At 33.4% G+C, this 26,832-nt stretch overlaps 2 protein-coding genes across 2 annotated transcripts; one reads left to right on the forward strand and one right to left on the reverse strand.

Moving 5' to 3' along the window:
* The first annotated feature begins 312 nt into the window (after positions 1-312).
* LOC141714674 (aspartic proteinase Asp1-like) lies at positions 313-7,789 on the forward strand. The gene is made up of 9 exons (XM_074518179.1): positions 313-331; positions 5,238-5,419; positions 5,697-5,923; positions 6,227-6,457; positions 6,548-6,686; positions 6,820-7,014; positions 7,116-7,188; positions 7,339-7,429; positions 7,520-7,789. The coding sequence occupies exons 1-9, from the start codon at positions 313-315 to the stop codon at positions 7,590-7,592; spliced, it is 1,230 nt and encodes a 409-aa protein (XP_074374280.1). The 3' UTR covers positions 7,593-7,789.
* Positions 7,790-8,584: 795 nt separating this feature from the next.
* On the reverse strand, positions 8,585-26,358 carry LOC141712894 (kinesin-like protein KIN-7C, mitochondrial). The gene is made up of 26 exons (XM_074516013.1): positions 25,980-26,358; positions 25,797-25,894; positions 24,726-24,815; positions 24,556-24,608; positions 20,801-20,866; positions 20,584-20,637; positions 18,785-18,844; positions 18,303-18,381; positions 18,080-18,147; positions 17,659-17,718; positions 17,400-17,504; positions 17,068-17,172; positions 16,841-16,948; positions 16,601-16,747; positions 16,106-16,288; positions 15,737-15,907; positions 14,675-14,911; positions 13,718-13,858; positions 13,467-13,592; positions 12,909-12,959; positions 12,751-12,798; positions 12,378-12,677; positions 11,460-12,206; positions 10,278-10,367; positions 9,224-9,276; positions 8,585-8,820 (listed from the first exon to the last, which is right to left on the reverse strand). The coding sequence occupies exons 1-25, from the start codon at positions 26,222-26,224 to the stop codon at positions 9,256-9,258; spliced, it is 3,453 nt and encodes a 1,150-aa protein (XP_074372114.1). The 5' UTR covers positions 26,225-26,358; the 3' UTR covers positions 8,585-8,820; positions 9,224-9,255.
* Positions 26,359-26,832: the final 474 nt, after the last annotated feature.

Consider the following 26,832-nt stretch of genomic DNA (forward strand, 5'->3'; position numbering starts at 1 on the left):
TAAGAAGACCAAGTCTGCTGAGAAAGTTGAAGTTACTGAAATGGTCATCTGAAACCGCTTCGAGCAAAGTGACTTTCTACCTTTAAATTGGTGCATCTCAGATGAAGATTATTTCCAACATCTACCTGAAGAAATAGTTAGTGTCTGAGTTGTATCTCTAAGGGAAGTTAGAATTTACTATGAAGATGGGTCTTTCACCTTTCTTGGCTATGATTTAATGGATTCTCTTTCTCCCACAGAAATTAAGAGAATGGTAAGTTTGCTAAAGGACAAGGATACTGCTACAAGGGCATGAAGATCAGTTCAAGTTGAATGGCTGATTACAAGGGAGGTAAGAAGAAAAAGAAATGAGGTTGAATCTGAAGAAAGAGTGAGGAAATATGATAAGGAAATTGAGATGTTCATAAAATGATCAGAAGAACTCAAGGCCAAAAGGATGAGTAGAATCTCTAAGGATGGGAAATTTCTAAACATCAAGGTTGGTGGATTCTCAAGATTTAGGATTGATTTACTAGATAATGGTTATCCAAAGGTACCAAGACAAAAACTTGTAGAAGCTCTAAGTGGGACACCTATAATAAAAGAACTTGAAATTCTTGATCACTTAAAAGATCTCCTTAGAGAAGAAGCAGAAGCAAAAATTGTCTTTACCTGATACTTGTAACCATTCAAACTCTGTAATATTCTAATGTATAAAAGTTATAATTCTGTCAAGTTTTATGTATTAATTTCTTTTTCCATTTTAACTTGGGGTTAGTCGTGTTAACAGGCATGAATTTGTGTTAAGTAATCTTCTCACAAATTGGGGGAGATTGTTGTACAAGACATGCCTGTACTTTAACAAGACTAAGTCAAATTGACAACCCTAAGTAAGTTGTATTGTAATCTTAGTTTGCATTTTGTATTATAACATTAAACTCTGTAAAAATGTCAAAGAGTAGACTGGAGTCTTTTTCCTTGAACAGTATCAAGCCTAAGAATTCTATCTGGAAGAAGATCAAGAAGATCATGCCTCTGAAGAATTATGAAGAAGCTTGGAGTTGAATAAATCTGTTTTGGGAAAAATTTTCTAAGTCAAGATCTCTACAAGTTAGAGATTTAGTGTTATAGAGAAGTCATTCGAGAACTCCAAATGACTTATCGAGAAGTCAGGAAAACTATTAGAGAACTCAGAGATATCGACAAGCCAAATTGAAGACATGAAGATTGGAGATATCGACAAGTCATTTTTCACTAGAGAACTTAGAGTTATCGACAAGTCAACATTCATTAGAGAACTCTGAGTTATCGATAAGTCAAATTTCACTAGAGAACTCAGAGATATCGATAAGCCAAAATTCACTAGAGAACTCTGAGTTATCGACAAGCCAAATTTTACTATAGAACTCTGAGTTATCGATAAGTCAATAAGCCACTGAAGAACTCAGAGATATCGATAAGTCAAAGTGAAGATATGAAGACTAGACATCTCAACAAGCCAAATTCTTTTATAGAGAGCTCAGAGACCTCTACAAGTCAAATTTACAATGGAGGATTAGAGATCTCGATAAGCCAATATACTTATCGAGATGTCAAGTTCTCTATAGTTCAAACTGGAGATCTCGAGGTAAAATCTCAAAGTACAAAATTGCAGTCCAGTTCAATATCCAAGATTTACAATCAACAAACAATCCAACCAGCTGGATTGACAAGTCTACAAAAAGTATGTTGAAGAGTGTGCAAGATCAAGGGTGAAGATTAACTGACAAAGGAAGATCAAAGTTAACACGGTATGCAAAGATATGTTAAGCCAGAAATGGAAGATATACTTTTCCTTAAATGGAAATGACAAGTGACAGTTTACTAAAGTTAACAGTGTTGGATTTTAATCACAGCGGAAGCATGGTAAAACACTTTTACACATATAAAATCCATATAAAAGCATATAAATCGTGATTAAAACATATGAATCGATTACTAACCTTTAATAGCGATCCAAAAGCAATGATCGGAGATCCTTAGCAGCTGCTCCTCAAATGTGAAGCACTCCACCGGTATCCACCAAGAAAACGATGCTAAGGAGGAGGAGGAGGTGGAGAGAATTAGGTTTTTCTAAAAATTTTGGGTTCAAATAAAAATAGGGTTTATAATAGTATATTTATAGGCAAAATTTTCAGCTGAAATTTTCCCATAAAATATTATTATTATTAACCCTTTATTATTCACATTAATAATTAAAACATTTTTTAATTATTAATCCTTTTTCTAAACACTTTAGAAATAATTCTCTCTCTTGATTTAAATTCAAAAAATTAAATTCTTAATTAATAATATTAAAAACTTTTCTTAATTAATTTATAATCAATTAAATCTCATTTAATAAATTATTAAATTTGCCAATTAATTATTTATTTCATAAATAAATAATTATTAGCCATTATTAATTAATTCCTCCACCATTAAATCATTCTCTTTTATGGTGTGACCCTGTAGGTTCAATATTAAGCCGGTAGTAGAAATAAATAATAATAAAACTATTTTATCATTATTTATATAAATGCTCTAATTTATTAAATATGATTAATTAATTAATCATATTTATTCTACATCGTGAGGGATACTTCTCAGCATATCGCGACTATCTGGATAATACGAATTCACTGCTTAGAATACCAAGAACCTATTCAGTGAATAGTTACCGTACAATTAACTCCTTCTACCCTACAATGTCCCGATTAAATACAAGGCATGGAACTTGTGTCAAGCCTATCTAATCTAATCATTTGCTTTCCCATTTACTATGCTCAGTTCTATATAAATTAGAAACTCCTTTATAATTTCATTCACTCTGGCCAGAGATTCCTGAACTAGCATAAGTGGATCAGCCTTGAACATTCTCTTCCTTCACTGGAAGGGGTAGATCCTTTATTGATCATTCACTATCTTCGTGTACAAATTCCTATACCCAGTAGAGCCCTAATAATTGTCCCTGGAGACTAAGAACTAAACCAAAGCATAGTTCAGTGTACACAAGATGACTATGATGACCTCAAGTCTAAGAATACTTGTACAACTATCACTTTGTGAACAACTGCTGACACATTAGTGAACTCCATCAGTTGTTCAGCTGTGCGAGTCATGTTCAGTGAACTTATTCTATAATAAGCACCTACATACTAGCTATAGTGTCACCACACAAATATCTATGAGAACAGACATCCTTCATAATGAAGCAAGCATAGTATGTACTGATCTTTGCGGATTATTAATTACCAGTTAGTAATCCTATGACCAGGAACTATTTAAGTTTAGAGTTATCATCTTTTAGGTCTCACTATTATGATCTCATCATAATCCATAAAAAGCTTTACTCTAAACTATGGTATATCTTATTTAAACACTTAAATAGATAGAGCCCGTAATAAAAAAAACAAAACAAGTCTTTTATAAATATCAATGAAATCAAAATAGATTACATGAAAAGTTATTCCTAAATCCTCATACATGATTGGACTTAGGACATATCTCTTTCAAACAGCATGTCTTATTATACACTGTGTAAACCAGCAGTTAACTAAATTATAAAGTTAACATTGGTCCTTTGTTAGTAGTAACAATTTTAGATCAGGAACTCTTGTATTCTCTCAAGAAAGAAGCTAAGCTCTTTATCACCAAAGAGCCTAGAAATTTTGTAGCAAAACATTCTTAATTTTAATATAAAATTAAGTGAGTTTTGAAAGATCTGTGTTCTTTATTATTACATGTTTAATTTCTGCATGAACATATTTCACTACAAGATTTGATTTACTTTGTTCAAACAAAATAGTTCAAGAAAAGCAATAAAAATACAAAAACACATTCACCCCCCCCCCCCCCGTGTGTAATTCATTACATAACAATCACTGACATAAATTCCGACGACTTTTTATTTCTTCCGCCTCGATCTTCATTTGTCTACACTAAATAAATTCGATTATATTTAAAAAATTCCAGATTTGATCTTTCCTCATTGATTCATGTATAAAAATCACTAAATTGTATAACGAAAATCACTAATAATCTCATGAAAATCACTGATTGTATTATATAAATCACCAATTTGTATTGTCGTTGATATTTTAATTTTGAGCTAATAGCTGGAGTTGTGGGTGATTATAAACCACAATGATGTGTGAATAGGGGGTAATGAAGATATATATATATATAGGGATATTCCAATAGAAATCAATTTAAAATAAAACTAGAAATCGGTCAAACCCACCTATATTATATTAGGCTAACAGCCAGTCCGACCCATTAAGTCAGTCCATTTACATATTAAACCACATATACATAAACCTGTCTGTATATCATCACCAACAATACAATCGCTACTATCTTCTACATCTTCCATTACAGCTAGTCAATCACCATATCAAGTCATCTTCATATCTCTAAGTGTCATCGCCATCGTCGATCTACATCCACCATTTCCGATCTCTGATTGCGTTCCACCAACACCTTCCACCAAATTTTCTGATTTTATGCATCACTGACATAAATTCCGACGGCTTTTTATTTCTTCCGCCTCGATCTTCATTTATCTACAATAAATAAATTCGATTATATTTAAAAATTTCCAGATTTAATCTTTCGTCATTGATTTATGTATAAAAATCACTAAATTGTATAACGAAAATCACTAATAATCTCATGAAAATCACTGATTGTATTATATAAATCACCAATTTATATTGTCGTTGATATTTTAATTTTGAGCTAATAGCTGGAGTTGTAGGTGATTATAAATCACGATGATGTGTGAATAGGGGGTGATGAAGATATATATATTTTTATATGTATAATTTCTATAATGATGTTTCGTGATGATATGGAGGTCATTTGTGATAATCAGGGGCGGTGTTAATGGCTCGAATTACTGTGATGATAGTGGTTTAATATTGTGCATGTTTAAATTTTGAGCAGATGGTGAGGATGTCCAGATGATGAATTTGAATATAGTAATGTAAATACAGTGTTGGGGAAGTAACGGGTTATGGGTGGGAGAGAGATAAAGATGAAAAGAAATTTGTGCGGTCCAGATTTAATGTAATTTAAAATAATAAATGGAAATCGTATTTAAGCGACAGGCTCTGACTCAGGAGGCATAATCATAAATTCTCCGCCCGTGGGATTCGAACCTGTGACCAAGAGAATAGTTTTCCTATCTTTAAACAACTGAGCCAACCCTTGCGGGAAGGGTGACTTGTTTTGACTAGTCTATGGATTTCTTCTTTCTGTTGCCTATTATAGAACTCTTCACTTAATCCTATTTTACCTTAGGTACTTTCATGTGACTATTAAAATAGGCCACCCTGCCAAAGATTACTTCCTTGATATAGACACAGGCAGTGATCTCACTTGGCTTCAATGTGATGCTCCGTGTACAAAGTGCACACCGGTAATTCATATCGTACTCTTCCATCATGAATGTACAATACATTATAAATATAGTAGTCACTCTTAGTTCAGTTAAATATATGGTATTTTGTTCAGTTGAAAACCAAATTTACTCCAGAAGGGTATATTCACAAGGTTTTTCATAGACTTGCCAAATTTTGGTCATGCCATTCATTACAAAAATGATTTTTTTTATATATAATTTTTTTCATTAATGCAAAATATATTTTTTTTGGTTAAACGACCTATGATTTTTTGCAATCTGCTCCTTTGTGCAGGCCCCTCACACTCCCTACAAGCCAAACAAAGACCTGGTTAGATGTAAGGATCCCTTATGTGCCTCACTTCAGTCACCCGAAAACCATCCTTGTGAAAATCCAGAAGAGCAATGTGATTATGAAGTTGGATATGCTGATCATGGTTCATCTATGGGTGTTCTTGTCAAAGATTTGATATCATTGACTTTTACTAATGGTAGTGTACTTCGTCCCCGCCTTGCTTTTGGGTATGTAGTTTGCTCTCAACCCATTATCTAAATTTCCATGAAGAGTCATGTACATCCAGTATTCTGGCTATATATGTTAACTCGGCTTGTCATTATCTTGAATTAAGTTATTCTATTTGTAAATATATAGCTGTTTATCATGGTTTAGTTTCAGACTTGTTCAATTTGTACTGACACAGCTATTCAATATGTACCTTTTTTTTCTTGTGGCTACATTTGGAGATTAGTTTCTATTTAATATTGAGGATTATATTCATGAACAGAATAATTATGTTTTGTCTTTATGTCAATTTACATATGTAGCTGTGGTTATAATCAAGAAGTTGCACATTCAGTGGATCCACCTTACACTGATGGAGTCCTCGGCCTCAGGAATGGAAAATCAAGCATTGTAGGACAAATTTTTAACCTGGGTTTAACACGAAATGTGGTTGGTCATTGCTTGAGTGGCCATGGAGGAGGTTTTCTGTTTTTAGGAGAGGATCTTCTTCCTTCTGGAGTAAGCTGGATACCAATGTCAAGCAAGTCTGTGGGGTAAGAAGATTTATGGTCACATTTTTTTTAATATGGTCTTTTATTTAGATGATTTTCATAATATTTGTATATTATATATGGTTCAATTAGGAACCACTACTCCTTAGGAAATGCTGAACTCCTATATGGTGGCAAGGCTACTGGAGTTAAGGGTCTTACCATGGTATTTGATAGTGGAAGTACATACAGTTACTTCAGTTCTCAAGCTTATAAAGCTGTACTTTGTTTGGTGAGATGTGAACCACATGAGCATTTTTGCTTCGTCTTTTTCTCTCTTTTTCCCCTAGAAGAATATACTCGTTTTCTTGACATTAATAAGTCATCCTCATCTACTTTACACAAACAAATTTAATATCTTGCAGATAAAGAAGGAATTAAATGGAAAAAGTTTGAATGATGCAAATGATGATAAAAGCCTCCCAGTGTGCTGGAAAGGCACCAAACCATTTAGATCCATTGGTGATGTCAGTAATTTATTCAAGCCATTAGCACTGACTTTTACGAAATCTAAAATTGCTCAGCTCCAAATGCCACCTGAAGCTTATCTTATTGTCACGGTAAGGAACTTTTAAATGTTCTTGCACGGTTCCGGTTTTCTCAAGTTACAATGAATGAATAACCAAAACAGATTCTTCACACGTAAAAATGTCTGTTTCAGGGTCAAGGAAATGTGTGTTTAGGTATAATGGATGGCTCTGAAGTTGGACTGGGAGACTTCAATATAATAGGAGGTACATGCTTGAACAAAATATCTGCACCTGAAACCTGTTATTTGCATTCCGACATACAGATTTTTTATTCTATGTTAATTTTGTAATTCTCTTTTTCTTTTTCTGTTTTTAAATCATTTTTTTTTAATATAATCTCACTTTCATTGTCAGACATTTCATTGCAAGATAAAATTGTGATTTTTGATAATGAGAAACAACGTATTGGATGGGCTCCTGCAAATTGCGAGAGGCTTCCCAAGTCGTGAGCCATTCTCAATCTCTGAATATATTTTTTTAATTCTTTTTATATAAGTGCCATCCTTACCACAGTTTTTTAACGTGTTCATAACAGTGTGGATCATGAAGCAAGTGATTATTTTATGCAATCATATGGAGTTGACACCGGTAGATTGCAGGACTATTAGTGAGGCCATGAGGGTGTATAGTTCAAGTAATGTACTTAAAAACTTTTTGTCAATAATGTTGATAAGACCTCGAGAGAGATAGTGTACAAGATGACTGTAAGATTCAGATGGTCTGTAAAATTTTATAATAATATCATCCTGTAATCACTAATCAGTCTATGCATATAATACAAGGAAGTACTTTCTTATGGAAGGAATTTGCTGTTGTGGTGGAATCATGATTTCGAGATAGCCAATGCTAGCATTCATTTTTCAAAGCAGACTGGGGATTAAAGTAGATTTTCTTCTATCTTTTACTCCAAAATTAAGGTTTGCAAAATTTTTTTGAAGAGAAATCAATTCTTTATATGCTGATATTGGTACCGTCACCAGTTTTAGCATAATATATTATCCCTTAAGCAAAATATGAAGAAGAATCCATGTTCTGAATATATTATCCTTTAAACAAAATACAAGGAAGAATCCATGTTTTCTTTTCTATAGTACAAAAGTTGTAAACTCTGTAATGGGTCCATCTGATGTCTAGTGTGTGTTTATGATGATGTCTAGTGTGTGTTCATGAATACACCATTGCACTTATTTATTTAAAAATTTCTTTGCAAACGGTACTATCATAATTAATAATAATGAAACCAATTAAAAATTTCTCACCAAGAAATAAAAGTTGTAAAAATGATTAATAGAAAACACTCGTAAGACACCATTGAAAAATCATTATAACAATGTTTCTAATCTTATCAAGTTGTGAGAAAACCGAGACATAATCTATCAAGTGAAATAGATTAAAGCTCATTCACTTACCTTCTGAAGTGATTAATTAAATAGACTCTAAGAAATAGCTGTAAATCATCTCGCGTCCAAAACTGACATTTAGAAAATGCTATCTTAATTTCACATAACTGGAAATTTCAGCAGCTAGAAGTATTATCTACTCCGATTATTTCTGGGGCTTCCAAGATGAATGAAAGTAACATAAGGTGAAAGATATATACTTTAGTCAGCAGGTTTCTGAACCTTTTTGTTCTTTCTAAAGTTCACGTAATAAAATCTGTACATGAGGGATACCAATAAAATTTGTTACAACAGTTCAGTACAACATTGCCACTATATCTACGGCCTTGCATCACCAAAATTAGGATTTTGGCTCTGAAGTACTTGAATGTTCTCTTTCTTTGCATAACTGTTAAACTGTACATAAATACGATTTGCCGCAATAACACTTGTCAACCTGTCAATTATTCAGAGGAATTATCTTTTAAAGTTATTGCAAATGACATGCAGCCGGTACCAAAACGGCAACTAATATTATTAGGGAAATAATGAATATTAACAAAATTCCACATTCCTACTTAATTTAACTTGATAATGAAAACACATATATTATAACAAATTGCTTCACCGACAAGGCAGCATACATAGACAAGCGAATGGCGAAGTGGAAAATTTAATGTTCATAGTCACCTATATAGGTAGGCAACATTAAACATGATAAAAATATTAAATAGAAAAATACTACCAAGGACTAGTCGTATTTGATAGTAATTAAAAAAATATAACTTCCACTAGGAATAATTAATACTGATGTAAAAGAAATATTAAACAGAATTATAAAGTTTTTGAACACAACTCACCTAGATCTTTTCATAAACCTCTTTTCCGAATGCTATACAAAATTACTCGAACACTGCACAATTTCAAACACCCAATATTAGTGAAAGATCCATTATCAAGCACAACTACAAACAACACCGATAACCTTACTATTTCAGTGAAAAGGCAAGTGTAGAATACATTATAACACATTAACACCGAATCGAAACTGATAACAATTCAGACCTTACAAATTTATAATGGAAATCTATATTAATAAACTAAAATATTTAATCTCAATTAAGAGGAATAACTTTCCAAAAGAGTATAAATGTTCCTTAAACTGCTATAACAAAATTAAAAACACACTTATAATTGCCCTACAACTTGGAATCCGGGTAATTATTCCATTTTTAATTAAAATATAAGTAATTACCAGAGTAACAGACCCCTTAATGTACTAAAAATATATAATTATTATTTTGAATTCTATAACCACAATAGCGGTCCAGGGGAATATGGTTTGATAAACATTTACTGGCTTACTCATGACCCTAAAATTTTTGCAGAAACTAGCATGATTAGTTTCTCAAACTGGTGAGTCGGTTATACTTGAGTGCTGGTTACCATATAAAACACAGCTTAAAAGTAACCTTAATTCTTCCTATATAAGATTTATGGTTTACACTGTAACACCAATCCACCCAATTATACAGATTAACAAATATATGCTGAGGCGCAGAGGCTATCTATAACCTCCCTATGAGGAGAATAGCCAAGGCCGACGAGTAGTTACTTCAGAGCCTGGCAATCCAACTGAAGATTACTAACTAATGACAACTGACAACAGATATGAGGGTTAACCAATACAGAACTTGTACACAAAGTAAATTCAATTATTAGATATAGCTCTAGATAACAGAGAGGAATGCGTCAACCAACAAGACATCAAGAAAGCAAATATCAATAATTTTCTGGAAGCACGTATACACAATATATGCTATTATGCAAATGACAAAAGGTAAAAACACGCCATCCATGCAAGTATGCAATACACACACAAACAGACCAGCCATATACAGAATTACATGTCACCTTTGCGTGGCAGATTTTTGTTATGGCCTCAACATGGAGGTTTTGTAGCTCTTCTAGTGTAGTCATGTCCAGGCCCCGAACATCATCACCCTGCAATGAGAAATGTTAATATTACTTCTGAGTTCTGAAAGGTGCAAATTCAGTGGTAAGAATTTCAACAGAGAAATAGCAGTAGTTCTATCAAGTGAGTACATAGCCATGACGTCTTTAGAACATATAGTAAAATCATCATGCATGCTAAAAACAACTTCTTTACCTCTGAGCTTTGGTAATGAGCTCTATAACTAGTCAAAAAAAGACAAGGATTTTGCCTCCTACAAAGCCAATGCTACATGAAATTTTGTGCACTAATAGATTGATGTTGTAAGTTTTCCCATGATCTCATTTGGCATTTGAGGGTTGGTTAATCAGGGGACATAATAGGTGTTGTTTCCGCAACTGGAGACAAATCGGAGCCAGCGGACCTCTTTCCTTCTATAATCCCCCAGTTTTCTCTATTTATTTTTTACAACCCCTAGTTGTTTCTAAATTCTATTTAAGCCCATAGTTCCTTCTAAATTCAATTTTAAACTCATAATTTGTTTTCTTCCACTCCAGCTTTTTAACAAGATGATTCGTCATGTGCATTAAATTTCTTAACACAACTTTAACTTTTAAGGTCAGAGAGTAGGAATTTGTATAGGGCACAAAATTTTATTCAGTGAAAAACTAACAAAACTATTAAATTATTAGGACTACTAGTCCACCATACTCAAGGATGGAAAGAGCGCTAAATTATTTCTCATTAGAGATGAGATCTTTTGTTAGTCAAGCACATGGTCATGAGAACCTTGTAAGTTTGATGCATGAAATTATGAATTCAACCAGGATATACACATTAAAAATGGAATGGATATTATTATATTCATGTATGCTTATATCATTGGATAATAGGTCGAAAGGCATATTGGTCCTGTAAACTATTTATGACCTTGCCTATATAAAGCTAAAAGCTTTTATTAAACGATCTTTACGTCAAAGGCGAAAATTGTCCATAAATGTGTATCAGAGGGAAGTAACATACATAAAGGTGATCAAGATTCAGAAAGTACGTATTAGAAAGGATGAAGTTATATAAAAAAAGAAGATAACAAATGTAAAAGACCGTAAAGAAAGGGACGAGAAATTTGTACCATTGCATACCTTTAGTCTTGAAATTAAACCCTCCAATTCCTTGCATCTTTGCCTTTCTTTAATGTACTTCACTTGAAATTCTTCCGATGTTCTAGTCCTGTCCATGCTTTCGGGGATCTCATTTCCATTCAGTAATTCCTTCGTTTGACCACTGGCAATATATTGTTTTCCGCCTCTTGTTTGCAATTTTTCTGATGTATAAACCCCTTCGGATAAGGTTTCCGCAGAATGACTTCCAGACTCTCGTAAATTTGCAACAAGAACCCACATATTTGAAAGCTCATTTTCGAGATCTTCTTCATGTTGTTTTGCTTCATCAAGCCTTTTGCGCATCTCAGCTTCTTTCTCATCTCTCTCGGACAAAGCAGAAACTAAGGAAGCTTCTCTTTGGTACATTGCATCAAGCTCTTGTCCCAATTCCTCCACTAGTATTCCATCTTTATGTTTTTTCAATCGTTCATCGGGTCGTCCTCCAATGCTTCCATTTCTCTTTACATCAAACATGGAAGCACTCTGACCAAAACTAGACTTACTGCTTATCTCTTTTGCAGCAGCAAGGTCAGCGGTTAATTTGGCATTTTGGTATGAAAGCTTTGTCACTTCTTCAGCCAAGTTTCGGAGCTCAACTGCTGCAGCCGCCGCAAGTTCTTTTGCATATGAACCTTCTTCAGCAAGTTTTTGGCTATGAATCACAAGCCCATCTTTTTCTTCTAGCATTTTAATCTGCTCTTGCTTCAGTGCCTCGATCTCGGCAGCCTGAGTGAAATGTAGAATAAGTTTGAAACATATACCAATAAGTTATGCATCTTGAAATTATATATACACACACGCGCGTCACATGTATGTGATTTACTAGTATTAACAATGAAAAGACATGCAGATAAAGAGCATGCAACACCGTGAAAGCAAAGAAATTACAAAAATAACCTGTCCGAGGTGAGAATTCATCAAGGCATCACTTCTCAACTCTCTGGAGTCTCTTGAGAATATTCCATTCAAGCTCATAACGCTGGTAGGTGTACTTTGATCAACATACACTTCTTCATATGCGTCACCATTTTTAGTTCTATATTTTGCTTCCGCGGGCTTTTCCAAACCAGTTGTAGATGTGGTAAACTTGCTGTCCATATTTTCTTGTAAATCCTTAGAACTTTTAGCAGACAACACGGAGTCAAGCTGACGTCTTAAAAGAAGAATGGTTTCTTGCATCTCAGCATTCTCCGATACCTTTTCGTGGCAACAACTTACTAATAAATAGCAGAAAATTTTAGAAGAAGAGTACGCACGGTAAGAGAAGTACCTTTAGCTGCAACTGTTCCTGAAGTATCCTGTTGTCTGCTGTTTTGATCTGGATAAGTCGCAATACAATAGGAACAACTTAGTACAAGTTCTGCTATTTGATTTTAGAGTATCATTGCAAGTTTGCAACAGTTGACAGGCAATAAAATTTGAATGTACCTCAAGATCAAACGTTTTCTCATTGAGTTGTGAAGCAAGCTTGGATAGAGCCTTGGATTAAAACATATATGCATTAAAATAATCACGGGTAAGACAGAAACCATAAAAAGTCGAAAATCATATAACAGAAGTTCCATAGAGAGAAATCAGTATATATTGAATTGTACAAATAGCTTGATGACACTCCTACAAAGTGGGAAATCAGTAAAAACACACACACACATATTGATAAATGAAATCAGTATATATTGCACCGTACAAATAGCATAATGTCACTCCCACTCCTTTTGAGAGCGATGGAATTTGCACCTTTTAAATGCTCAATTGCTATCAGAGAGACTTCGCCAAACACAAAACAGTGAAACACTAAAAAGTGAATGTTTTAAGACATCAACAGCCTCTACAAAATTCATCAATTAAAGGCAGCAAACTAATTGCAAGACATATTACCATTCTTACGGTATAAGAAATTTCAAGTCCTTGTATGAGTCGTATGTATGGTAACTTTACTATATGAATGTTAAAGTTAAAATTTCTAAGAATAAATTAAGGAATTACCTGAGACATTTCAGTGATAGTTGAAGTACGAGGAGCAATTTCTACGGATCCAATCATGTGTTGCTCCAGTGTACGTATTTGAAGTTTCTTTTCTCTAATTTCACCCTTCAATCTTCGCATGTCTTCCTATATTTACAAATATGACTATCAAACTGAACCTTCAGTAATTTATTAAATATAAATCATGCCCAAGAATTACTAGCTAGCAAGATTGATATTCTTAAAATGTTAAACATTTTATAAAAACCAACCTGATGTTGCAAGTCGTCAGGATTCCTTGCTGTTTCTTCTGAAAGTCTTTTCAGTGAACTAGTACATAGTGCTACCTCTCCAGCTAACATTTTCACTTGCTCACGGAGAAGATCCATTTGATCAGTAATAGTTGTTCCTGTCTGCACAAGGCCACTCAGCATTCTAGCAAAACATAACTCAAACATATAGAAGCACCAACCTCAAGAGAAATCCTAAACTAGTTAAGAAGAATCCAACTTTTTTGGGAAAAAAATAACAAATACTGATATGATATGGACACATGGAGGGGGACAAAATTCTGATACACAATATACTGAGATTTGAGACATCTGAATGACAAATACATAAATCTTTTGTCACTGTGATATTGGCCTGTCCAAAATTTAATGAATATCATGACTCGAGAGGCACAGATACTATTACAATATTTCTAGTAAGGAATAAACTGGACAAAATACACTTGTAGATTTTAACACATCACAATGCAAGTAAAAAAAATCAAACGAAAAGCAGGAGCAAGTACAATAGCTGGAGAGCAATAATTTTTTGGTAATTAATTACACACGCACACACCAGGAGTCGAACTCTTTGACCTCCCGCAAGGGGGACAAGTGCTCAACCACTGCACCCTTTGTTGGCGAGAGCAGTATTCAACAATGAAAGAATACTCTTTACATTCAAAGGCTTGCAGATATAAAACTAACAACCAAAAATGAGTCCGGAATAATATAGAAGACAATGTCGTCCTTCATTAATTCATTATTCATCTACAAGCAAAAAAAGTACAATTTTCTTTTGGATATTGGTTTACATAATGTGTTAATTTTTCAAGTTCAACCAAGCCAAACAAATCCAGTATATCCCGCTAGTGGATATTTTTTCAAGTTGATAGTATATGTTTTATCTTATTCCACCACCTATTAAATGGCATTAAGTACAATAAAATAGGCTCTTACCGGAGGTAGATGGCGAGTTCCAGCAGTTGCACTGAACAGGTCGCCTGCCAGGGTTCTCGCTGGTAGAGAATCAATAACAGAAGAATCTTCCCTCTTGTTAATTGAACTTCTTTGTCCATCCCTTGTATCACTGAAGGTGACTCTATTTTGGGATGATTTTGCTGACGAAGCAGGTGAACCACTTGCGGAGCTCTCACAATCGGTACTAGTAGATGACCTAACCGTATTCTCCGGTTTCTGCAAAGAAATGGAGAAAGCTTAACACAAAGAAGTGATTCTTAAATAAATATAATGCAACCCATGGTGAAATTATGTGATTGCTCTAATTCCGCTTGAATAGGAAAAACTGAAGCACTCCGTGTCTTCAGGTATTAATTAGAAACGGACGGGAAGGATGAAAATGAGTTGGTCAGTAAACAGAAAATAACTTATTGGAGATGCATTTTCTTTTTATCATTTTCATTCAAACTCCAATTTCAAGCGTGTTGCAGAAAGTTAGAGCTTATGGTGCACGGTTTTCCTGTCTTCCTCAAGTTATCATCAGATGCTCCCTTGTTTAATAGCTTGACCTTTCACCATTTGTTCAATGCACTTTGGCTCAGTAAATATCAACTGGCACCTTAATACATTCTCAAACAGGAAATTTCAACCAAGGTACAGTAAACTCTAAGAACAACACCAAGTGTCAGCCGCGCCATCATAAATTAATTCTACATAGCAAGTTAAGCCCTGGATTTCTGTAAAATTCAAGGTTGAAATTTAACAATCACCAATAGCCTTCGCAGCTTAATCTGATATTAAAGAGCATGCACTGGTAAATATTTACAGAATTGTTGTTTCTTATAGCAGATAAATAATCTAATTTTTATCCAGAAAATTCAAAAAGACATTCTAGGATCATAGAGTATCTTTAACCAGTTTATTAATAATAAAAGGGTTACCACAATTTAGCCAAAAAAAAAGGGTTACCACCAGCAAACTTCAGCACGAATGAAGCAAACAGAATCAGACAACCAAGAAAGCGATAACAAAGGGTAAAAACAGTGTTTTTACAAAAATTACTTTTAGTTTAAACCAGCCAAGCATTCCTCTCTTGGTGTTCTTTCTGTAGTCCTTCATCAGTTCATCAAGATCGGTAACCTCACTCCTTCCATATGCTGAAGTTTCCGAACTAATGCTTCCAGCATCATCATCAAGCATCAGTTCACGTTTTCTGTCTGGCAAGTAGGCTAGCTGCATAAACATTATTAAAAAATTCCTATCAACTGAAATATGCTTGCCTACTATTTTTCACTATCATAATGGGAATTTTAATATTGCCAAGGTACAAGCATGGTGGTAAAAAAAGCTTGCTACGAATTTCACACATGGACTGGTATAATGTAGAATGATTCAGAATATTGTTCTTCACAGATTGATGATATTAGGTACCTCATCTTCACCAAAAGAATGTCGCCGCCTGTGGCCCGACTTTCCATGAACACTGGATGGCAATGTATTTTTGGTGGATACCAAGATTAATTTAGTAAGTCTTTGAATCCTTCCCAATAATGCTGCTTTGGCCTCTTCTTCTTCTTCCAGTCTTGACTGCAGTTTAACCTGTCCTGCTTCTAACTACGATACAATAGAATTTAACATTAAAAAGGAACATATTGTAGAACAGAAAGTCGGTGTTAGCTTTTTCTGAAACAGGAAGATACAAATTCACCAATGACCTCTTGGTCTACAGGATGTTGAGGGTTAGAACCTTGTCAAAGACAAGGTGAGTGTATGAGTGTGTTAAACTAACCAAAGAAAAAAATAATACATATTCAACAAATTAAAATACCAAAGTTTAAATTTATTCATTTCTTACAGAAAAACAAGAACTGAAATGTGCCACATTATTAATGAAACAGCAAATATTTTAGAGTACATAGTACATACCTGAAGCTTTAAGTTAACCAAGTCTTCTTGGTTAGGTGCCACTGCTAATGGATTTTCCATCATGCCACGCTTTAATTGCTGAAGCTCTTGCTTCAAAATTGAAATTTCCTTTTGATATTTTTTAATAAGTGATTTCTCATCCATAATCTGATTATGAGACCACAAGTGTAAAGATTAATATATGTAGGTAAAAGTGATATGTAGCAGCATTCTACAATTTAACAAATCTGCCTAGCTCACCTTATTCTGGGAGGCTTTAAGTTCTACATGCTTACTTCGATGTGCAAACTTTAGCGTATTGTGTGTTTCTTCGGTATTGGTTGAAGCGGGTGTGACGGTGCAAATAAGCTGCAGAACATTCACAGATAAAAAAAATAAAAGAACAGAAATTATTAAAAGTATTCTTAATAAGTATAATATCCAATGTAAAGAAGGATCATATAGTGAACTTGAACTTGGATACTCACAGAAACTCGTCCATGGCCACTAAGAGATGACTGCAACAAACGTGTGAGTTTTGAATCTCGATATGGAATATGAGTGGCCTTACCATCAGTTAACTTAGATATCACCTGCGGAAAAAAATAAGAAGAAAAAGGGTTGAAGAACAATCATACGTCAAGTAGTAATAAAATTGATCTGAGATACTATTGGAATAAAAAAAACTGCTTAATTAAAGTGTCAACAATGAACTAACAATACTATGTCAAACAATAGAAGGATACTTGTTATTATATCAGAATCTAGTCCTGCAGAATGACTAAAGTCCTATATGAATACAAGACGACTGATAACTTACGGTGCCAAGAGTTAGCAAGCTTTTATTTATGTATGATCCTTCTTTTCTCCGCAGTCCAGTAGTCTCTGTTTTAGAACTTTCGGATCCTGCCAGGTCGATCAAATGCTACAAAGAAAAATTAAGGATAAATAAAAAAACTGCAAATTGCTAAACTGAACTGAAAGAAGAGAAAAAATGCACTTGCTTAGGTAATAAAAAACACCGACAGAAAAGATCAATCAATTATATGTAAAATTTCAATTTCGTATGGTAACTTTACCAACTGTGACAAGGTCACCTCCTCCCCTTGATCCTCGCCACATGGACTGCTTTCAATAGTCTGGAGAACAAAAAGAAAAGCCCCAAGGTTAATTGATTTCTTGAGAACTTTTGTTCCTGAATTCTTACCTAACAACATAATGCTTTAGCTTTGCCAGAGCTCCAATTAAGCAATCAATACTAAAGTACTGAAAGATGAAAAAGGTCCAAGCTAGTTCGAAACTACATATTGGCATACGGTAAGACTCTACTATATCATGTCAATAGGTATAACAAATTATGTGATCGATAGACTAAGCAATTTGCATTGAATTCATTTAAAAATGATACAATCCCATTGTGCGTATATATATACTGAGGAAAAGGTTACTGAGGGTGATAAAAGGGTTCCAAAAAAAATATATCAAAGGATAAAAAATTACCAAGGTGAATATTGTGTGGCTGCGACTGCTTAGTAAGTTGAAGTTATTAGATCCGACATGCCTGTGTGCTGCATTGTTATGAATGGAAGGACGCGGAGCATTCAGTACTTTTGATTTGAATATGAAATTTTCTCTAAAATTATGAAATAAGGATGATTCACTTCTTAAATTGTTTGGTTAAAAAGGATATTTTCTCTCAGCAATAAAAAACAATTGTGTCTACCTTCACCAGATGCGATCAGTGATAGAGCATGAGCAGGAGATAAAACAACTTCCTCTTTGATTCCTTCAACATAGGTTCCCTGCAATAAGTTAGACAAAAGCACATGCATGCAAGGGTAAAATATATGTATACACAAAGTCCATGTCATAGAGCCCTCAATAGACTCGGGATATCTAAATCTACCACCACACAACAGAGAGCAATATATCAAGAAACAATATAATAATAACCCACCCAAAGTAGGCTTAGATTCATATCATTTCATTCTATAGAGGGAGAATAAAAGCAACGGAACAACATAAAATCTAAAATTGTTTTTCCTTCGTTCTAATGATATTAGAGTTAGAAACACAGCTCTGTAAAAACATTTAGAGAGAATTCCATTGCTTTGTACAAATAACATAATTTCATGGTGGAATTAGCATACAAATGATTGGAAACTAAAATTAAATTTTACACGTAATGTAAACGAAGATATGAACCTGAGAATCCTCCCTTATTTTTAGATTTTGCCCTATTGGATCAAGCAAGTCGTTGATAACCTAAAATCATCAACAATACAATATCAGTCATTTAGTTTTAGATAAAGCTATGACAAAAAGTAATTTCTATTCAAAAAAAATAAATTACATCACTATTGAGGACACGTGCCCCCACCGAAAAAAGTTATTAACTTTTTCTTAGTAATTTTGAGTGTAAGTATGTTTATTATATTGAGTGCCCCCATTAAAACTTGAAGTGTCCCTGTACTTTTAGTAATTACAACAAATTCTGAACTATATTAAATTTCATTTAAATTTTATATTATTTAAAATGAACATAAAATGGTTGAATACCAAATATTTTAGCGCTAACATATTAAAAATATGTATATCTGCGTTAGAAAAGGCAAAAGAAAATTTTAATCTTGGGGACAATCTTATGAGTTATGACGTAATTCTATCTTGTTGATAGTGCCCCCCTCGTGAAATGCTCTTGCATCCACCACTCACCACTGTTGAAAAATCTGAACTTACATTTATGTTGTGTTGAACACTAAGGCCATGTTTGTTTCATAGTATTAAGTCGGGGATAGAATTATAATCCTTTAAATTTTCTAATCCCATGTTTGTTTTGTAAAAATATAGTGAAGGTTTATCCAAAGATTATAATCCTTTAAATTATCCTATCACGTGTTTGTTTTGTTGTAGTAGATGATAGGACTATAATCCCCTTTAATACTTGGTTTTGTTTATTCCTTCTTACAAATCATTTTTTAAAGGATTATACTACCTTCATTGTAATCCCATGTAAAACAAATATAAGATTGGAAAATTTAAAGGACTATATTCCAATTTCCAATCCCAAATATTATCCCTCAAAACCAATATAGGATAAAATTTTAAAGGATTATAGTCCAATCCCATACCTAATCCTTTCAAACAAACATATGATAGGATTATTTATCCATAGGACTAATTTTAATGGATTAGTTATCCCCGGATTATTATCCCGGGATTATAATCCCATGAAACAAACATGGCCTAAGCACTACTACAAGCACATAATGTGTTGCATGCAAAATACATGAGTAATACTTTATATTGCATGCAACACATAGCATTGAGTTGAGATTTACACTAATGAAATGTGGATGATGGTGGGATAAACTGTTTTACCGGAGTGTTATATATACCTTTATTCAAAAAGAATAAACATGAAAGAATATATGTAATATGTAGTGCTATAATCACGTCTAAGTTTTGCAATTATACATTTTATGTTGTATACAACGTGGATGTAGACTAATATAACCCAGGGCTATTAAAATTATACTTTAAAACGAAGTAAATAGTGACCATTAGATTAGATAAAATGGATGTTCTAGATTTGGTCTCCAAGTTTCAAAAAACCATGTGAAACATGTGATTAAATATGTGAAATTTCTTTAATTTTTTTATTCACTAGTAAATTGATCATGCTGGCTAGCATATTAGTCCTGTCAATTTTCCCAAATCTGTGTAAATGTTGAAATGATAAATTTGTAACTAAAGTGTGTATTAACAATTATTGCTAAATTAGCATGTAGGGTATTGTAGGATATTAATGAACATGCAAGTTAATTCTTAAAGGAGGTTAATCTATTGGCCTAATCCACCTATAAATTTCTAGAAAAGTTAGTCGTCCAGACCTCTCTACACTTGCTTCGAATTATGTGTTATACATGATTTATAAGGAATAAAGCTAAAAGAGATTAACAACCATAACATAATAAAAACAAAAATAGTACTAATCAACTAACCTCGTTGTATATTTCCAGATATGAAACACGAAGAAGATACTCCCGCCCCGGTGTCTGAAAACAATTACTTAATAAAGAGGTTTAGAGGATACTAACAAAACTTAACGCATCTTTTTCACTTTTGATTTATCTAGTAAAACTAGAGCATGCCAAGAACAGCCATAAACATAAATGAACTAGAATTTGTGCAACTATAAGTTAAAGAGGCGTGTTTTACCTCTTGTATTATGCCAAACACATCCTTCACTGCCAAAGGAATGATCCCTGGTGACTTTTGTTCACCCTAATACAAAACACAAAACATCATGCATGCACAGTACAATCAAGGCATGTTAGAGCATCTCGAATATAGGTTATCAAGGGGTTGCCAAATCTTATGTAGCATGGCAACCTTGGTTGCCACAACTTGGCAACTTCCCGGATTGGTTAAAATACATATATAGTGAAAAAGTGTATATCAATAATACTCTTTTTACTTTATGAATCATTTACAATTTTATTTAGGGATCACATAGGCAACTTCAAAAAGTTGTTAACTATTGGAGTAGAATGTTGCCAAGTTGATATGAAATAGAGTGAAAATAAAATATTAATATATAGGATGATTTGGCAAGATTGGCAACCCCTTATTAGAGATGCTCTTACAAAAAGCTTAATAAGAGCATGCACTAAGCATTGAAGTGTTATGGGACCAACAAATCCTAAATGCATATAATTCTATTTTCAACTGAAAGCACAGACAAATTTACTATCATCCATACAAGGCTTACACCTTAACTATTTTTGTTGTGGACTTGTGGGGATTATTTTAAAGCTTTTATGTATAACCTAATTCAATTAACACGCCACGAGTTTATAAGAATTATAATCATGGAATTAAATTTCAGATTATATTGCAACCACTCTTGGCATTAAGACGTTAGTCTATTAATATAATCTATTTATTTTTGTTTAGTATATGCATCTAAAAGATCATTTCTGTGTTTGTTTAGTATAGAAAACATATGAAATAATCCACTCACTAGAAAGGTATATCCGTAAAAGAGTAATAATTGGTTGCATTGGTTATCTAAATTATTTACGAAGGATGGATTATTACAATAGCATCAAGATAGCTTGTTCTCGTGCATAAATAGTCAAATGACTCATATCCTAAATGATGCATGACAATGTTAAAAAACACGAAAAAAGATAGATAAATGTGGATTAACTGCAGAAAACCCATGCCTAAGGTGATATAATCGAAGAAGAATCACTACCCCTAGGATTTCTCACCCGCAAAAGAGAGGTATGTTAATTTTCGCAATCCATAACAGTGAGAAAATTCTCAATTCAATAATCAATCAATTCTATCCTTTAAATAAAAGATTACATTAGTTTATATAGCCACATAAGAGTGAACCCTAAACTTAGTGATCAAGTAACAATCTTCTAATAAAGAAAACAAATCATTTCTTACTTTCTATCATAATCTAGAATATTCCTGCACATATATAATACTCCCTCCGTCCCCCTCAATTCTTTACATTGGGGGACGGGGGCTCGACACGCACTTTAATGCTCTTATTAAATGCAGTTGCATAAATTTTTTTAAAATTTTTTTTCTTCTAAATAAAAATATGATGTTCAAACTTTTATACAAAAAAAGAAAATTTTAAAAATAAATTACGGAAATATACTTTATAGTTACCTTAAAATGCGTGTCAAGCATGTGAAAAAAACTGTAAAAAAATGAGAAGGACGGAGGTAGTATGATATAATATTAAACGAAATAACATTAAACCTAATCCTAACAAATAATATAAAATATATACAAACTAATATTTTAATTCTTCGTTTGGCATCATTCTCCTCACTTGTCCACGAGTTTTATAATATTTGAGAATCAACGAACAAAGTAATGACTTGTCATAGCAATTAAAGACATCTAATTCCAACTCCATAAGCAAGATCTTCGAAAACAACACGCACATAATAAGAAATTCCGATGTGTTAATACTTGCCAATATCTTGTCAATGCCTTAAAAATCAACATATTTAGCCTTGACGATGTTGTTCTCATGGTTACAACTTCTTCATTTTTAACGGCCTCTTCTACCTCTTCTTCTTCACGTTAAAACATTGAATATACGCCTTTTCTCCCTCTTCTTTTTCAATGTTAATACATTGAATTTTAGGCACTACAAGAATTTGATTTTTTTCCAACAACTGGGGCTGGTTTTTTTACAGGTCGAGGTGGAGGATTATGCCGCACACCAAGTTGATCCATAATTACTTTTCATGTTGGTTGCACATCTTGCATTTGCAAACTCAAATCTTCCAACTTATTCTCCAAATTTCGTAACCCCGGATTGTTTTGCTCGATATACGTATCAAGACGGTTATTTACTTTGCTTGCATTAACCATTGTGTAAGATTGAGGATCGGTTTGGCAAGTTCTGAAAAATTCAGGGGTCGTTTGTTACTTTCAGGCATCTTGGGGACTATATTTTAGCTTTCTAGTGGCTGCTACGACAGTCTATGGAGGCTGTTGATGGTTGTTGGTGGCTGGTGATGGTTGCTGGTAGCTGCTGGTGTCTATTGTGCTGGAGGTGGCTGCTAGAGCTGTTAGGATGCTGATGGCTGGATACGGCTGCTGTAAGTTGCTGTTGTCGGCTGATAATGGCTTCCGGAGACTGTTGGAGCTTTTTTTTCTTTTTATTTGTAGGGAAGGTGTTTGATAAAAGGTTTAGGTGAAGGAACGATGGCTCTTGATACCACTTGATGCATGACAGTATTAAAAAACACGAAAAATGATAGATATTTTTGGATTAACCGCAGAAAACCCACGCCTAAGGTGATCCAACCAAAGAAGAATCACTACCCCTAGGATTTCTCAATCGCTGAAGAGAGGTTTGCTAGGATCTCAACCCATAACAAAAGAGAAACAATTCTCAATTTTAATAATAATCAATTTTATCCTTATAATAAAATATTACATCAGCTTTTATAGCCACATAAGAGTAAATCCCTAAACTTAGTAATAGTAATCAAAGTAACAATCTTCTAATAAAGAAAACAAATCATTTCTGACTGCCTATCATAATCTAGAATATTCCTACACTACACATATATAATATAATATTAAACCAAATAACATTAAATCTATATACAAACTAATATTTTAATTCTTCGTTTGGCATCACTAAACTTATACAAGCTAAGCATACATGGCCTTAGAAATATTAACTTAATTTTGCATACCTAATATACCCTTGCCATTGCATTTGTTATTTTATTTGTTTAAGGAGAATATTTGATCATACTAGTCTTTTAGTGAAGCAAGAATAATCATATTTTAAACATAATCACATTAAACAAACATAACCAACAATAAGTCAATAACATAAACTAAAATTACTCTAGATCCATTATTATTAGGATAAAATGTAATACCGGTTCTCGCAATGTAGTAAGAATTCTTGCCTTCATAAAAAATTAATCACAACTCATCAACAGTTCTTAGTTAAACTAGTGTGTACTACCTAGTCAAATGTAAACAAAGTCCAGTTAAGATTCCTTCTACAAAAAATTATAAATTATTATTTTAATTTTAAATTAAAATTACAAATTATAATTTAGCATGCCTTGTTTATTAAGGATTAAATTTTATTATAGGTTGATGTATTCTTAAATTAATTAGCATGTAATACATGTTCTCTATCTAGGTACTGCATAATTATTACTTCATTACTTCCTTCCTTTTTTATTTTGAAATTTAGTCAAATGTCACTATTTTCATTCATCTGTGAAGGGTAAGCCTTTAGATAAGATAACCAGCCAAAGCAGGTATGGCATACCTGCTTACAGTAATGCCTCCAAAGTAAAGCAGAACACTAGTATTTTATTTTCACCAAGAAAAGTGGTCATCTATTTTAGAATGGAAGAAATGTTGTACGATATTTGGAAGAGAAAAATTCATCTGCAGCTTACATGCATTGTATGTGTCTTCCCACTGCTAGTTACACCATATGCAAATACAGTGCCTGCGCAAATGATAACGAGATTGTAAAATATAACTTTCTAAGAAACTAATGCTGCAAAGATATACAGTATCATAAGATGCATAATATTTGGTATTTTGGACAATGGAAATTAATTACCATTTATTCCTTCCATTGATCCACTTACAACATGTTGAGCTGCTACATCATAAACATGTCGAGTAGTTGTTGCAGGACCGAACACTCTATCTGCAAAAAAATGATAAAAATTTGAGTGCAAAAGTAAACAACATGAACATGACTATATGAGAATATAATTAAGCAAGTGAAGGATAAAAAAATAAAGTTTAAACAAAAAAATGAGTTAGCACTTGTGATTGCCAATTCATTAAGCTAAATAAAAATAGAGTGAGAAATGAAGACATTAGGGCTAAGGTGGCGGAGCTCCCTTCAAAGAAAAGGTTTAATCATGCACAACATAGCCTAGAAGTGCACCAGTTTGGCGAAGGAAAACCATAAATACTTGGTCAGAAATTATTCACAAGATCAAGAAGATTTGGTATTAAAGAGACTAGTCATGGACCTAGTGATAAAAATAAATTAATGGAACAGAATAATTAAAGAAACCGGCCTTGCTTAATATGTAAGCTTTTTTCATGCTAACCTGAGACTTGGACTATCTGGAAATCTTCTCATCTACTTTTTCTTATTATCCAAACTCTTCATTAAAACACACATCTCCCCATTCTAGTTACATGATTGAACAAAGTTACATGATTGAACTCGGATAAAGGCAAGTTTCCCCTACATAAGTTATATAGAAGTAATCACTTGTTCTCCCCATTAATTTTCTCCTTCCAATCAATGTCTACTTGCAACTTTATCCATTTTATTACAAGAACCACTGCATATGTTGTAGCCTTTTAGCCACACCGTTACCATGATACATTGCCTCCACCCAAAAATGGTGTCAAGTCTGTGTCAGACTTATGGCCGCAATATCAAGAGTAGAAACTAGATTGTTGATATAAAAAAATGACATTGTAGCTTACCTTTGAAATGTTACTTCCAATTCTCAAGTTAATTTTTAAATTTAAGCAGCAAGGCCAACCTTTTACTCTATAATAATTAATAACTAGTTTGAATAGATTACTTAATTATTTATAGCTACTGAAAGTCCCTGCAACAATAGCAAACAGCAATTGTCGAATTGAGAAGGAAAAAACTAACCAAATCCATAAGCAATAGACGAATTATACTCATTCCGAACCGTATAATCTCCGTCAGCAAACCAAGCAATCTCATCGCCTTTTCCAATTTCTCGAGAACTGTAACAATAACTCAAATCTAGTTAGCACTTAGCACACACACACAAAGCACACAGTAATTGACGTAAATGTGTGAAATCAGTACCTGAGCGGTCTAAACCTAACTGTAACGGTGACACTCTCTTTCGATTTGTTGGAGTCGAGACGGTCGAACACCGGCGGCGTTGACGGACTCGGCGGAGGTCTCGAAGATGACCTAGAAGTAGACGAAGAAGAAGACGGCCGAGTCGTGGAGGATTTCGTCGCCGGTGGAGGTACCGGTGCCGGCGACGGCGACTTTCTCGATCGGAACGGCGAAATGGAAGATCGGAGCCTCGAAGATGAAGACATTGGAGGTAATTGTGGAAAGAGAAAGAGTTAAGTGTGCGTGTGTGGGGAGAGAGAGAGAGAGAGAGTTTCAGTATAGTTTTGCCGCCCTTGCTTGCTCTAAAATGTGGTACGGGGGTTCTTTATTTGGGCATTTTGAATTTTTCCTCTAGGCGTTTAGGGCTTTACTTGCCCAAACTAGTTCAATTATTACAAGTCTTTTACCCAAACTAGACATTACTCTTTTAACAAAAAAAATTTACGCGGATATACTTTTTCACATATATTAGAAAAATATATTTAAGTCACTAAGACAACATAATAAATATAAATTTATGTATATATGTTTTTTACTCAATGTAAATATATTTATAAAAAATAACGAAAAATATATTTGTATACAAAAAAGTTCCTTTACACTATCGACCCGATTATAAATGTAATAATTTATTTTTTGAATCTAATGTATATATTTATATGATTATAATTAATTTAAAAAAATTGGTTAAATTTTATAATGTCATAACTTTTTGTAACACTCAATCTCATTTTTGAATATACAATAATTGAAATAGTACATACATCTTATGACATCAAATTATCATATCAAATATGAATCAAGGGAGCCAATC

This window comes from Apium graveolens, chromosome 3 (genome assembly GCF_009905375.1).
Source record: "Apium graveolens cultivar Ventura chromosome 3, ASM990537v1, whole genome shotgun sequence".
Lineage (NCBI taxonomy): Eukaryota > Viridiplantae > Streptophyta > Magnoliopsida > Apiales > Apiaceae > Apium > Apium graveolens.